The sequence below is a fragment of the Triplophysa dalaica genome, chromosome 15 (assembly GCF_015846415.1).
Source record: "Triplophysa dalaica isolate WHDGS20190420 chromosome 15, ASM1584641v1, whole genome shotgun sequence".
In the NCBI taxonomy this organism is placed as follows: Eukaryota; Metazoa; Chordata; class Actinopteri; order Cypriniformes; family Nemacheilidae; genus Triplophysa; species Triplophysa dalaica.
In genome coordinates, this window is record NC_079556.1 from 2166229 (window position 1) to 2181427 (window position 15199).

The following is a 15199-nucleotide window of genomic DNA, read 5'->3' on the forward strand; positions in this document are numbered from 1 at the left end:
TTATTTTATGGACGAGATTTATAAGAATATCATATGTGCATTTACACAGTATATATTTGTAGGATAAATAGAATTCAAATATATTGAAATATATTGCCACTGACACACACCGTTTATCACATAAAATAATGTATTAAAAAATGAATTAATTAAAAGCAAAATCATCCTACTTATCCCAAAACCCTGCCCATTATAGTTATAGACCAATCAGAAACGACTTGATATGACGACGCACACGGTTGATCTGTTAAAGCATTTATATGCCGACCGACGCAGAAGATGTTTGATCAACACGAACTAACATCGCCTATAAATAAATTCGTGATTATGCACAATCGTCAAAAACAGTGTTAATAAAGTATACTTGTTAAACAAAACATTACGTCTGTATCCAACGGCCTCGCTCGTTTAATTTGATATTCATCACAGGCTGCACATAATTTGCGCATCTTTGGTCTTTTTCAATCAACTCACTCGATACGGAAGTGGCGCTTGACTGTGGCGCGTCTGCATCTAATCCGCATTCCGCGTGCAGTGTTTGTCAGTGACGGTCAGCAGCACGATGGCAACATTCAGCACATCCTCCAATAGACCCTACCACATCGTCATCTTCGGGGCTACCGGTTTCACGGGACAATTTGTGGTGGAGGAGGTGGCGCGTACTGCATCCGAGGGTCCGAAGGGGAATCTGAAATGGGCTGTAGCCGGGAGAAGCAAAGCCAAGCTGGACAAAGTTCTCGAGCAGGCCGCCGAAGCTCTCGGTGCGTGGTGACACATTTGTCTCTCTGTGCTTGATTTTTCAACCTATCATTTATTAAATGTCACTTTTCATGTTTAATCTGAATTAAATCTGCCGTCTTGACCGATCATCGAAGTGGAGCAAAGAAGTCACCATGGCAACCATAGTTTCGGTCAAGCTTGAATAGTTGTTCTGCATTCATTATTTTAGCGACTTAAAATCATGTAAAAAAGTTGAAGTTACTTACTGTTACCCATAAGACCGACATGATTTGACTACAGTAACAATATGACGTTTAGAGTAAAACTGTGGGCATGTTTTCTGGTCAAACAGCAAATAGCTGTGGCATTTTCTGTGGTTGAATTCTTGGTCTTCTCAACTATATAAAGAGCCAAACTGTGTAAACTATAATTTAAAACGGATTTCTTTTTTTAAGCATGCATGTAGTGATGTCTATGAAGAATATATTTGTAGTGTACACTAAAATTAGGTTTGCACTCATTTCCACTAGGAACCTCAATATGAAAGACAGCTTCATACCCTTTATGGTCATTTGGCAGATAAAAAACTGATAACTGGTCAGAGTTGTGCAAATTTGTGTTGGGTTGTGATGACATCACACCATTGGACTTGACTTTGACCCACACTGTGGCAACTCTGTCCAGACTTACTGATTTTCTTACATTAAGCCTGCCAAAGAAAATGCCCGCTATGGGACACTGCATTGCCTTGTTCTGCTTAGATAATGTACTCGCATTTGACAATTCCATTTTAGTCTCGTGGACGGCAGTCTCCAGGGCGGTTCTGAATAATCCTAGAACAGCTGATGGAAAATTGTCCTCCTCTGACATATTACAGCACACACCATCATGACTTTAATTCTGTAGCTTTGAATGGGTCGGCTCAGATAAGAACGTTTGCTCATCATGAGGTTTTATTTAGATTTCACTTAGAACTGAAGTAGGCGACATGTTCAAAGTTATTGATCTTTATCAATAAGCATATTTATGATTATTGTATTTGGCCTGGACTATTTTGCATTTGAGCTATACATTGTAAGCATGCATCATTTATTGTCTCTTTAATTACTTTATGTGTGATATATCATTCAGTATTTACATAATTGTGGTTCATGTGCAGTGTCATAACAGTTGCTGTGTTTAATGTGCTTGTTCACAGGTAAACCAGAGCTGCAGTCAGAAGTGGCCGTCATTGTCGCAGATGTCGGTGAACCGGACTCGTTGGCTGCCATGTGCAAACAAGCGGTGATTGTGCTCAACTGTGTGGGGCCTGTAAGTATGCAGTGAGGTTAGAACAAAGAGTGCATGATCTGTCATGGTGGGCCTTTGATCACAAGCTAACATCCCCTCAATGACTGGGCTTATTTAGGGGCTTAATCATTTCAAAAGAAAGTCAGCAAAAAATAACGTGCTTTAAATATTTTTACACAATGCATTGCGTGTAGTTCAGTTAGTGGAGCATTGCATTAGGAGTGTAAAGGTTGTGAGTTTGAATCAATACACACAGATACATGTATTGCTTGTAAGTTGATCTTGATAAAATGAAAAAGCATAAATGGAAACACTGAATTAGGAATATTAAAACTATGCTGAAATTGTTTATCACATTATTATGGATTCATATCACATAGAAAAATAATTCATTTTGTATAATTCAGACTTCGTTTAGTTTACCTGAGGTACGCACAGCATTGTATTTGTGTAAACGGGAATCCTATAATAAAACATTTGACATGTTTTTTCAACAGTACAGAATGTTTGGTGAACCTGTTGTCAAGGCATGCGTGGAGAACGGAGCCCACTGCATCGACATCTCCGGAGAGCCACAGGTCCCACATCAACACATTCACAATAAAAGCTTCACATTAAACATCTTAATAATTTTAACCTGTTCGGCTCATATGTATCATGCAGAATTGAAATGTGTTTGTCTCTTATATTACTAGTTTCTGGAGAGTATGCAACTCAACTACCAAGACAAAGCTGCTGAGAGAGGTGTTTACATTGTGGGAAGCTCTGGGTTTGACTCCATTCCTGCAGACATGGGCGTTATTTACACCAGGGATCAGTTTAAAGGTGCATTAAATTACTTTTGTTTTTATATAGCACTTCATGCATAGATTATAATACATGTAATAATGTTTGACTGGGTACTTTGTTTCTTTAATACTTTTATATCACACCACGTTTAAGGCCCTTGAAGTTGTGCTATATTACAAATATAGTCACGGCTCCAGGAGTTAAAAAAAGTCAAACATCTTGATTTTTTTCAGTATTGTCATCTGTGTTCTCAGCATTGATTCTATTTAATTCGTTTCCAGGGACACTAACCGCTGTTGAGAGCTTTTTGACTGCAAGCTCAGGACCGGAGGTCAGTGTTTTTAGATTCAAGCTTTCAAAAGGCTTTTGTGTAAACTCTCAGCTGACCCATATTCTCATGTGTTGCCACAGGGAGGATGCATCCACGATGGTACCTGGCAGTCGGCCATCTATGGCTTTGCGGACAGCGACAAGTTGCGGAGCCTCAGGAAGAAGTTCGGTTACAAGTCTCTGCCTGTGGTGGGGGCTAGAATTAAAAGGAGGTGTGTAAAAGAAATAGTTACGTTGTAAAAATTTCCCACTAGGTTGAAATAATACGTCTGTTATATGAGAACACAAATTTGCTAACTTTTATATGAATATTTTGAATGAATTTCTTAACCAAGATTAATAAATACGGTCGTTTTGGATTAAAACAACAAATATTTTTGTTCCTTTTTTACAGGGGAGCGCTGTTTTTTAGTAATGAGATACAGCAATATGCAGTTCCCTTCATGGGCTCAGATCCATCAGTGGTGAAGAGAACCCAGCGTTACTTGCATGAGGAACTCCAGGAGTCTCCGGTGAGTCATCAGTTCAGTATCAACCACTCCACATTCCCATAATTCTGTGCACACAGTTCAAAGCAGGAGGATCGATCATCTGAAACTGTCAGTTAGAGCTGAAGCCAAACCCTGAACCTGTTCAACTGGACCAATGTTGAACTTGTTTAGACAGTAAACTAAAAATACTAAAGGTCTTAAAACATCTGCAGATTTTTGAAAATCGACTGTAACTGGATTAGGGTTGTAATCTGCAAATTCATCACAGATTTCTTAGTTTCAGCTACAGATGATTCAGTTGTGAGGGGATTGGATACAGGCTGGCCGATAGATTTTTAAATGTGTTTATATCTCCATTGGATATTAAGTACGAAGTCAGATCTAATCAAATGTTTTTTTTCCAAACATCTCCAAAGTTTTTGTCCAGTGAAAATTTGTAAACATGCAGTTTATGTCCATAAAATATAGCGTGTATTTTTTCTCTCCAAATTTACAATATGCCGTGTACTTTTTTTTCTCCAAATTTACAATATGCCATGTATTTTCTTCCAAATTTACAATATGGCATGTATTTTTTTCTCTCCAAATTTACAATATGTTGTGTATTTTCTTCCAAATTTACAATATGGCATGTATTTTTTTCCAAATGTACAATATGCCGTGTATTTTTTTTTCTCTCCAAATTTACAATATGGCGTGTATTTTTTTCCAAATTTACAATATGCCGTGTATTTTTTTCCAAATTTACAATATGGCGTGTATTTTTTTCCAAATTTACAATATGCCGTGTATTTTCTTCCAAATTTACAATATGGCGTGTATTTGTTTCCAAATTTACAATATGGCGTGTATTTTTTTTCCAAATTTACAATATGCCGTGTATTTTCTTCCAAATTTACAATATGGCGTGTATTTGTTTCCAAATGTACAATATGCCGTGTATTTTTTTTTCTCTCCAAATTTACAATATGGTGTGTATTTTTTTCCAAATTTACAATATGCCGTGTATTTTTTTCCAAATTTACAATATGCCGTGTATTTTCTTCCAAATTTACAATATGGCGTGTATTTGTTTCCAAATGTACAATATGGCGTGTATTTTTTTTTCAAATTTACAATATGCCGTGTATTTTCTTCCAAATTTACAATATGCCGTGTATTTGTTTCCAAATTTACAATATGGCGTGTATTTTCTTCCAAATTTACAATATGCCGTGTATTTCTTCTCTCCATATTTACAATATGGCGTGTATTTTCTTCCAAATGTACAGTATGCCGTGTATTTTTTTCCTCAAAATTTACAATATGGTGTGTAATTATTTTTCTAAATTTACTATATGCTGTGCATTTCTTCCAAGTTTACAATATCGTGTGTATTCATTTTCCAAATTTACAATATGGTGTGTAGTTTTTTTCTCCCAAATTTACAATATGGAGTGTATTTTTTTACAGTATGCCATGTATTTTTTTCCAAATTTACAATTGTTCCTTGCATTCCCATAAAGGCATTAATATTCTACTACCTAACTTACTGCCATGTGTCTGTTATCCATTAGGTTCAGTATGGGGCGTACGCTGGTGTTGGGGGCATTTCCAACATTTTCAAACTCCTCTTTGCTGGAATGATGTTCTGGTTCTTTGTGAAGTTCAGTTTTGGTAAAAATCTCCTCATGAAGGTAATTCGCTTTTCTGCTACTTAATTTAGAATGGTTAAGTCTGATGATCAGAGTAATGCCAATGCAATTCTGAATTTACTTTGTTGCAGTTTCCAGAGTTTTTCTCTTTCGGCTTCTTCTCTAAAAAAGGTCCAACTAGAAAACAGGTATTGCAGGCTTTATCCGGTTTATACAAAATTTGGGTCACTGTCAAACGGTTTGCAGTCCTCTGAACATCTTAATAATTTAAATGTGATGTATGCAGATGGAGGGCTCCTCTTTCCGCTTTGCTTTTTTTGGTGAGGGATACACTGAAGATCTGGAGACCACCGAGGGGAAACCCAATGCTAAGATCCGCACTCTCGTCCAGGGACCAGGTACTTGGACCTCAGCCTTATAAAGTGTCAATCTACATTACTCGCTCTGTTCAAAGGAATATTTGCTCAATGTGTACAGCATACGAGTGTATATCTGTGTCTGCTGTTTTTCAGAGGCTGGATATGTTGCCACACCAATCGCTATGGTTCAGGCAGCTATTACTATGCTGAATGAATCAAATTCTCTACCTAAAACGTGAGTCATGAGGATAAATATATCATAGACTTTAAATATAAATATTCCCAGAATGTTTCTATATTTTAATACTACATAATCAATTTGTAGTTTAGATTATGGAAGATTTCACATTTTCAATTAAATGTCTGTTATATTGGATGACTCCACAGAGGTGGGGTATATACTCCAGGAGCGACTTTCGCCAAGACTACCCTCATCGACCGCCTCAACAAGCACGGCATCAAGTTCTCTGTGCTTTAAGTGGGATGGATATGGGGCTGGTCCCACCTGGCTTTGACATCTAAAGCACCTGTTCCTTTGCTTGCTCAAACGTAAAGAAATATATTGCTATTTGTAGCTTTCTCGGCACGTTAACAGTCTTGCTGTATTCCGGATTCGTGTCCTGGCTTGTACACAGTAGACAGGGGTGGATTTATTTGCATGCACTTCGCTCAGATGGTTGAGAATTTGCACAATGAGTGTGGCAGAGTTTTTTGATCATATGACATTTCCTATGATTCTACCCTAATTTTATCAAGTACAAAATACTAATGCAGATCACAGACATCGGTTAATAAACATTTTAAAAGTGCACACAGTTAAAATAAAATATAGTTATGTAAAAAGAGAACTAGGTTTTGTAATGTCACTACTAATGTGTGAAGTCAACAAAGATGGCTGAGTGGTAAGAAAGATATATATTTTTTTTTGGAAATCTTTGAATCTTTGAGTAAATTTTTTGGAAGACTACAGAAAGGTTGTAATATGGTTTACTGTTATGACCGATGTGCTAGCTGAACATTTCCTCTTGTTGCCTGTTGTTATTCTGGTTTGTTCCAACCAAATAAATAAACATATCAAACCATATTCTGGAATAAAATAATATATTAATGAATTGATCTCAAGGCTACATTCAGAATGTGATACTAGCTTATATACCATACTGTATTTACTGTCTGCTATTCAAAAATAGATACTGTGTATACTAGTCGGTAGTATAACATTCCTAATATATCCCGAGATAATTAAAGCTGATAAATTAGGGTGTGCTTGTACTAGTACAAAAGACAAGGAATTGCATCTGTGAGTCTCTTGAAAATTTGGCTTTTTGCCCAACTAAACAATTCAATTTGGTAAATCTTGTAATCAACAACAAGCAATGTCATTGGCCTAAAACTTCATTGAGGATGATTCAGGTTTAAGCTTTTAGGACCAAATTCCTGACTTCTCCCTTTTGCGGCGCACAATAGCAGCCACATCTTGTTTCAGAGTCGTGACGCACTGTTCCATTTGCGCAGCAAAGTCTTTCAGGAGATAAGAATGTTCATCCACAAACAGTCTGAGACCCAGCAGATCTGCTTCCTCCTACAGAATCATAAAGGCAAATATTAAAATGGATAGATTATTTCAAGCATATTTCCAAGTCAAGGCATATACAACCAGTAGGGCTTTGGATAAATTCTTTGACATGAATAAAATGATTTTACTGAGACATCTGAATTACTCCCTGCTGATTAGGTATGAGAGCTTGATTAGCTTTATTGTCTGATTTATAGCAGGTCATATAAAACTGAGTCAGGTGAGGACAGTGTACTCACACTGGGTTTGTGTCTGCGCAGTCGCTGTAATTGCCCTCTGACGGAGGTCATGCTGTGGTAAAATACTTTCAACGCTTTGGCGAATTCAGCATCGCAGCTGGGCCTCAGACTGCCTCTTCTATCCTGCCGAGTGGGGTTATTCTCCACACCTGCAGAAGTGAATGAAGCCGTGTGTGTGAGCATGTTATGTGCACTGTAAATGGCCTATGTGCGGTTTTGCATGCTTGCACAAATAGTAGCACATATTGAGAGTCACACCCTGTCTCTGCATTGGAGCCATAACATCTTTTATTTCCAAAATGTCTTGATGATGAAATGCTGTACAGCATGTGACCTAACAGAAAGTGCTCACCGTTTCTGGCTGAGTGAAGCTGGTCTCTCAGTGTGCTGTTTTCTTTCCTCAGCACTGCGTTTGCGTTCCTCAGCTGTTCCAGGTCTTGATGAAGGGCATGTAGAGAAGAGCTCAGGTCAGACCCACCGGTTTCTGCAGCCTAAACAGACAAACTATTTAGAGTCACATTATATTTTTTGTACAAGGTTAGATTTTATAAGGTTTACAACTGGAACTTGCCATGTTTTCAGATTCACTCATCTTGTCAATAATAATGCCGTCTTCTTGGGTCATTTGCACACCATCCATACAGGAGAATAATTCAGAACATCCCTCTATAAGCAAAAACATCCTTATTTTTTAAACATCTCAATGCAATATTCATGGTATCGAGGACTTCTGAAGAATTACCCTGTAAGCCCCAGAGCTCCAGCACGAGGGCATTGCTCTGCAGGTAGTTGAGCAGTTCTTGTGAGGTTCTCAGAGAAGTAAACTGAACTCTGTGGTCTAGCAGAGGATTCACGTTGTGCCATACGGCTGGAGAGTAAAGAGGCTGTGTACAGTCAAACACCTGGAACCTGTCAAAATATATTTAGATCATTGATTAACCTCCAGTTAACCAAAATTTTGATTTTTCCCTAAAGTTATATTGCATGGAAATATTGTTAATACGATTTATTAAGGAATGGACAGTAATGCAGTCGACCGTTTCGGAAGAATCAGGTCTTTTTAGACATCTTAAATGGGAGACCACATTATAAGATCAAGATGGTGCTTTTTGGAGAACACACAGCTCTTTCTATAGCTCAAGTAAGATTTTATTTCTAACATTCCAACAGATGATGAGATATTATGGGACATAATTAATCTATTTAAAAAAATTCAAAGCTTTTTTGAAACTCACACTTTTTACAAAGCAGACTTACACAATAGGTTGCAAGACTTTTGCACAAAACTAACCCGATTTGGACGCCTCTGTTGCGCGCCTCTTTGACCCAGCGCAGGCCGCAGCACTGATCTAAAACAAGCTGAAAATCCAACCGCTTCCCAAGCAGCTCTGATGGGTCAATAAGGATGTCGTCTTCACCCAGAGACCTGCATGATAACCAGTATTCACTCTTCATGACATATAAAGTTTTAATCTTTATCACCTTCTCTTAAATGCAAATCTAATTTATTCACTGTACAATGCAAAAGTGTTACCCACAATCCTGTGGGGCTGCATGCCACTAGCTGTGCCTGCAATATGGCTTCTTCTGTTCCTTCTGGACCCACCACCTCCACCTGCTCCTCCAAAGGGATGCGGAACGCCAGCGACTGCAGCCACAGGTGAGCGCTGCCCAGGTGCAAAGGTTCAAGAGGATCCCAGAACGGGTCTCTGTCCCGGGCAAGAGGGGCTCTGTCTGCCCTCTCACCACCAACCACTTCCTGCTGGTACACCTCTTCCATCAAAAACTTGCGGTTCACAAACTTTGACTTAGACCACATCCAGACCTGAGGAGATTGGGTATATTTAGGAATCATTAACAGTATTCTCCTTTATGTATTGATAATAGTGATTCACTTTAATGTTTACAATATAAAATCCACCTAGACCAAATTTTTTTTAAAATCGTGCAAGAGAAAATATCTAGAATATTTGTTCTGCAAAAAACTTTATGTTTAATATAAAAAGACATTCTTTTGAAATGCTTAAAACAAGGTGTTCTGTTGTTTTGTGGTTGTGAAATATGGCTACGGCCTGATTTCGGCCCTCACGCTTCTCTTTAATGTCTTTAATCTATTATTGCATTTCTCCTTTACTTAGTTTCAACAGTTCATGGTTTCAAAAACATCTAATCTTATTTTGATCTCTTGAGAAACAAAGTCATCTGACATTATCAGAGTCATGCATTAGAAGACAGTCAGGACGTTATGGTTTTGTAAGACCTTTCTTACTGATTAGTTTGATCTGTAATGTAAGTGAGACATTTATAAAATGAGCACGTTCGTGGTTGATCATCTTTGTGTGCATATGTACAAATTAAAGATTCCAAAACAGAGAGAATCCATTTGTGTTTACCTGCTTGCTCTCAACAGTTGTCACTCTGACGGCGATCTCCTTCTCCAGGTCATGACCCTTAGAGTCTGACATCGCCAGATTCTTTATTTCCAGTTTGAATTCAACTCCCTGAAAAACATGAATGAAGATATTTCAGCTCATGAACATGTCCTTGTCTAAAACTGATTATATGATCTAAATTAAGATGACGGTAGTTACCTTCTTCAATTCTTTACTCATTTGATTGGCTTCTGTCACCATAGGCATCAGCTTTATGTAGTCATAGAAGACAGCCAGGAGACTGGGATCAGTCTGGTTTTGCCCTAGTTACAGGATGAGTCGTCATGAGACCAAAACTAAAAGGTTACATTTGACATAGTTTAAAGCCGCCATGAAAACGAAATTAAACTTTTGTTGCTTCTTGTATGTGTCTATTTACATATCTGTGTACTCCTAAAGGTTAAATAAAAAGAAAAGAAAAAACAGATTTTAATGTGCAATCTGTAAATTCTTGTATAAAAAAAATGAAAGTCAGTATTTGAGCAAGGACTTAAAATAAGTGCTCAAAACTATCGTTAACTTGCCCTGAAAAGTAATGGTTAGATTATAATAATGATTTATAAATTGAGCTGTCGGGTGTGACATCATAGAAAACGTCAGTTATGTCATTGACTTCCATCCATATAAAGCTTAATACTTAAAGTAATCTGCAATTTTATGTTTTAAACAGAGATAGCGATATAGAGGCAAAAGTTAGAGACTGCACCTTGATATCTTCAATATCTAGCATGAGAATTTAATATTTTGTATCTATATTTCATAGATATTAATTTACATCTATTATATTCGTATATTATATATCTTATATTTTAAACAAACATTGCAAGTAGTAAATTATGATTCATGGCCGTGACGTAAACTTAACACTACTGTCTGTTTAGAAAAAGGATCAACCCTCAACAATTTTCACCTCAACTTCCTGTTTTAACAGGATATGCATTCATTTTAATGGGAGCTTTAAAATAAATGCGCACACACACACACATACGGTGGCCCTGATTATCACAGAGAGACTGAATGTGGATTCCCTCGGCTGCTGCCAGCTCAGACTGAAAATAGTCATAGTCGTAACGACTCCAGTCCTCCCCTGACCGCTCTGAAGGGAAGCCGATATACAGATAAGTGCTGTTTGAACCCAGAACCAAACGATCCTTGAAAAGAACAAATTAAAAATAGTCCAAATCTTTTTCTTATCTCCACCGAAGCCTATTCTGTTTCATATTGAAAACATGCAGAATGTTTTTATGATTAACGCAGAACACACCAAATGCTGCAGCTCGGTGTTCTTAGATACAGACGTTCCATTCACAATGACCTTTGACCCAAACACAGGAGTTATTGATACTCTCCTTTGGTGACTCGAGAACACAGCATGTTTCTCCTGGATGCTGAAGACAAACGGCATGATTCATTTGCTCGGGAGAACTAAATAGTTGGTAAATTTTTGTGAAAGACCATAAAAAAAATGAACATGTCATGTTTGACTTACCCTAGACCCCTGATAGAGAGAGCTCTGGGTGAGTTATCCGCCAGGCCGATGTCCCACTCACCTTTACACAGGAGGACAAAAATCAGCTGTCAAAATCTATTAATATACAAGTGTGAGTCATCTGATGTCATCAGCATGAGACGACAACACTCACCTTCCTGGATAAAGAGCTTTACGACGCCAGACAATTGAGCGTCCTCATTGACGTTCATTATGTACGGATACATCTGCATCATCCTTCGTTCCTAAAACAAGTGGATGAAGGAGACGAGTGAACAATGAAGAGTCAGAATGTAATGTTTCCAAAACGTCCTACACTGTGGAGGTCAGGGAACTCCTTAAGTCTCCATGCGGGGGGTCTGGGCACCTGTGTTATAGTGGCATACTGCGTCTCCCAGTCTTTGAGAGCCTCCTGGAGATGTTGTTCCCACAATGTCTGAATAGCTCTGATCTGTAGGTCGTTGTGAGTCAGCAATCGCCGTAGCTCCTCTATAATGAAGCATTGAAATTACACTAAACCTACTTGCGTTTACAGTCAGATATTTACTTGTATCATGGTCAAGTACTTGTTTCATCATCTGCTCTACGACCTTCTTGACCCAGTCGGCTCATTCTCAAAAGCAGTTTCACGTTCTCTGCCTTAAGCTCTTTCACTAATCGCTCTGTAGGACTCTCATTCACCACGGCTTTATTCTGGATTCTCTTTGCTCTAAATGGAGAAAAAAAAATTATATTACATATTAGTTTTGTGTGAACACCCTGCCCTTCTAAAAAAAAAGAACCTTGTTCAATAGAAAAAGTTATGGCTATAATGGGAATTTTATTGGGTTTAATGGACACTATAATGGTGTCTACTGGTATGTGATGGATTGTATAAGTGGGATGTTATCTGGCAGATGGGAACCATTACAGGAATAGTTCACCCAAAAATGGTCCCCAGTGACTCGACCATAGCTATTTTATTCCTACTACACCATTTTTTGGGTGAAAGTCAATGGGGACCGTTTTTGGGTGAACTATTCCTTTAGATCCTATTGGGAAATTATTTTGTCATGGTTTTAATGGAAAACCTAATGATTCATAATGGCATTTTACTGGAAACCATTAGAATTTCTGTGATGGTTTCTATAGTTTTTTCATGAATGTGGTTAAAAAAAACATTAATATAAAGCACACAAAGGATCCTTCACCAAGCTATAGAATAACCATTTTTGGCAGAATAGTTCTATAAAGAACCCATAACATGTGAAGAAGCTTTCTGTCTCACTTAAGATTCTGTGTAGTTGTCGCAGCTGACAGCCGGCAGTGCTCCGACAACTGGCGCGGTTGCCATAAGAAATAGTTCTTAAAAACCTTTGACTGAAAGGTTTTTGGGGAACCACAAATAGTTCTTCTATGGCATTGCTGTAGCAATTTGTAGCACCTTTTATCTTAATAGTGTACATATACAGTATACTAGTCCACACAGTACAAATATGAAGCAAATGTTTACATTTTAGAACTAACCTTTCAGCATATCTAAGTGTAGAAAGCGACTCTTCGTAACAAATGTCAGCAGGGCTTACTGTTGCAATCTGTTTATTAGGACAAGAAAGCAGCTTTCAATACAGTATACCAAAGCTCAAGCAGAACTCTGGGCAAGGGTTATAAACCCTTACCATGACCGTTCGACTATTGCCACCGAGGGCAGACTGCAGTAGTTTGGTGAGGATGGAGTCTCTGTATGGGATGTGAACCACCTTCTTCCCAAGAGTCATGTCTGCTAAAGCACTTTGGAGACATGTGGAATGTACATAACCATTCACAATGGCACATCAAACACAAATGAATTGAACAAAGAATAGAAACGAAAGCAGTGATGCATGTACATATAGCAGCGGAAGTATTTAGTGTATAGATATTAAATGGGCTGACCTGATAACATTTCCAAGGGTTGTTAAACTGAGATTGATGGCGGTCCCTTCTTTAAGCCTGTCGGCCTCTGACCCCGAAGACCTTTGTCTCTCACTACCGGCCAAGTCTACTAGGTTAATGTTGGACTGTTTGGTGATGCACTCTTTTGAGAATATCTGCAGGTGCAGTGACACACACAACTACATAATCTGCATGAATTTACAAATAAAGATCATATAGAAAATACAAGAGAATCTTTTAGTGTTACTCAAGCATTGACATTGCAGTCTATCAGCACCTGTTTCAGCTGGACGATGATGAGCATGTGTGACCGACTGCTATTGGCGTTCATGTGTGTGGCGGCGGTGGTGCGTGTGCGAGTTCCCTGTTCCATCAGCTGCTCCACCTGTACCGCATTGTCGCAGGGCACCCGCCTCAACCCCTCCACGTAGAACCCCCTCTGCTGGTCCTCTCGTACCCGAAGACCACCAGCAGATCGACTTGCCTTCGACAGCAAGTCTATAACCTGAACTCATTTAAAGGGATAGTTCACCCTTCACCTATAGTTGTCATTTCAAACCTGTATCACTTTCTTTCTTTCGCAGAACACAAAAGAAGATATTTTGAAGAATGTTGGTAACCAAACAACAGCGGTTCCCATTTACTTCTATTGTATGGACACAAAACCAAAGCAAACCATTTCAGGTTTGATATGATATAAGTTCCTTAAACATAGATAAAGATAAGACTGGTGGCCAGTGGTTGTTCTATAAGCTGCATTAATTTTTTTTCATAAAAAATGTTATTGCGATAAAATGACGTCATTTGATCTTAAACCACGCAAAAATAACAAGAAAAGTAACCTGCAACAGAGATGGCGATATAGAGACAAAAGATAAAACAAAGATATAAAGTGCGCATGCTTACCAGTTCATTGTAAATTTCCAACATGCTGAAAAACACCTGTATTTGGTTGCAAAAAAGGATTATAAAAGGTTATAGTCTTTCTGTAATAAGGTGACTAGCTTTCTATTAAGGTGTAAAATGCAGTTATACGTCAAAATTGAATCAAAATTTCACAAACCTGACACTGCCTGCTGTCTTGCGAGTTCCTGAAAAACTGAAAGAGTCTCTCACAGAGGGAGGGTATCAGACCTTTATTAGGACCATTACCCACCATGGAGTAACTCTTCCCTGAACCTGTCTGCCCATATGCCAGTAACGTGGCATTGTAGCCATGCAGTGCATTGTCAAGGATGCCCTGCCCCAAACCATGAAACACATTCGCCTGTGAGGACGAGGGATAGAGAGATTCACAGAAAACTGCTATAAGACAATTCTATAAAGTGACAACTTTTAATAATACTAAACTGTTGGCCTTGCCAACATTGGGCATTCAAAACTTTCCCAAAACACATATCTTTTACAACACACTTTGTTAACCATGCAATAAAGTACAAAGATGCATCCTTGTTTTTAGGATAATATCTGTATATAACCTGATATCTGTTACCTGGTCTGCATAGCGCCCACCCGCCTCCTCAGGCACAAACAGACCGTCTTTGTTCCTACTGAAGCCACTATGGGACCAGTAAGCATAGTCAAAAGTGAATGCGCGGCTGTTCTGCTGGTTACGGGGATCCTGAATGGTGATACTGTTGGAGGTCATCGAGATGACACAGCGACTGCCTGCATCCCGTTCCCTCTACAGAACCAAGAAAAAGCATACACAAATTCAGTCTCAATTCTGTCCATCAGTTCCAACCTAGAGAGAAGAAATATTAGCCTACTAATTCGAAGAAACTAAAATATGATCTGGCTACTTGCCTTGTTAAAGGGCCTGACTCGGACTGCCACTTTCACACAGTCCTTGGAGGCCATTTCAGTTCCCCTCGCCCTCATCCTCACACGGGTACTCTCAACAGTCCCTGAAAAGAGCGAGCGAGCGAGAAAGTGA

At 38.6% G+C, this 15199-nt stretch overlaps 2 protein-coding genes across 2 annotated transcripts; one reads left to right on the forward strand and one right to left on the reverse strand.

Annotated features, from left to right (window-relative positions):
- Positions 1 to 264: 264 nt before the first annotated feature.
- Positions 265 to 6697, forward strand: sccpdha.1 (saccharopine dehydrogenase a, tandem duplicate 1). Its single transcript, XM_056768733.1, has 12 exons — positions 265 to 761; positions 1919 to 2031; positions 2508 to 2588; positions 2706 to 2835; positions 3081 to 3130; positions 3211 to 3341; positions 3524 to 3641; positions 5177 to 5296; positions 5386 to 5442; positions 5541 to 5652; positions 5767 to 5848; positions 6001 to 6697. Exons 1-12 carry the CDS (start codon positions 563 to 565, stop codon positions 6089 to 6091), a joined length of 1284 nt encoding a protein of 427 aa, XP_056624711.1. The 5' UTR covers positions 265 to 562; the 3' UTR covers positions 6092 to 6697.
- A 93-nt stretch (positions 6698 to 6790) lies between these two features.
- Positions 6791 to 15123, reverse strand: kif28 (kinesin family member 28). Its single transcript, XM_056768731.1, has 23 exons — positions 15070 to 15123; positions 14756 to 14947; positions 14327 to 14530; positions 14170 to 14205; positions 13541 to 13768; positions 13264 to 13418; positions 13008 to 13119; positions 12856 to 12923; positions 11916 to 12058; positions 11717 to 11838; positions 11504 to 11594; positions 11350 to 11410; positions 11125 to 11248; positions 10864 to 11011; positions 10020 to 10126; positions 9822 to 9929; positions 8967 to 9253; positions 8720 to 8854; positions 8171 to 8337; positions 7996 to 8094; positions 7768 to 7912; positions 7429 to 7546; positions 6791 to 7195 (listed from the first exon to the last, which is right to left on the reverse strand). Exons 1-23 carry the CDS (start codon positions 15121 to 15123, stop codon positions 7037 to 7039), a joined length of 3063 nt encoding a protein of 1020 aa, XP_056624709.1. The 3' UTR covers positions 6791 to 7036.
- Between the last annotated feature and the right edge of the window lie 76 nt (positions 15124 to 15199).

Bases quoted from the DNA above. Each gene is read 5' to 3' on its own strand.
- sccpdha.1 (XM_056768733.1), top strand. From the start codon at position 563: ATGGCAACATTCAGCACATCCTCCAATAGACCCTACCACATCGTCATC. The intron at 3,342-3,523 runs GTGTGTAAAAGA...CCTTTTTTACAG, and splicing joins GGGGCTAGAATTAAAAGGAG to GGGAGCGCTGTTTTTTAGTA. The intron at 3,642-5,176 runs GTGAGTCATCAG...GTTATCCATTAG, and splicing joins AGGAACTCCAGGAGTCTCCG to GTTCAGTATGGGGCGTACGC.
- kif28 (XM_056768731.1), bottom strand. From the start codon at position 15,123: ATGGCCTCCAAGGACTGTGTGAAAGTGGCAGTCCGAGTCAGGCCCTTT. The intron at 8,855-8,966 runs GTGGGTAACACT...GTTATCATGCAG, and splicing joins GCATGCAGCCCCACAGGATT to GTCTCTGGGTGAAGACGACA. The intron at 8,338-8,719 runs GTTAGTTTTGTG...ATATTTTGACAG, and splicing joins AACAGAGGCGTCCAAATCGG to GTTCCAGGTGTTTGACTGTA.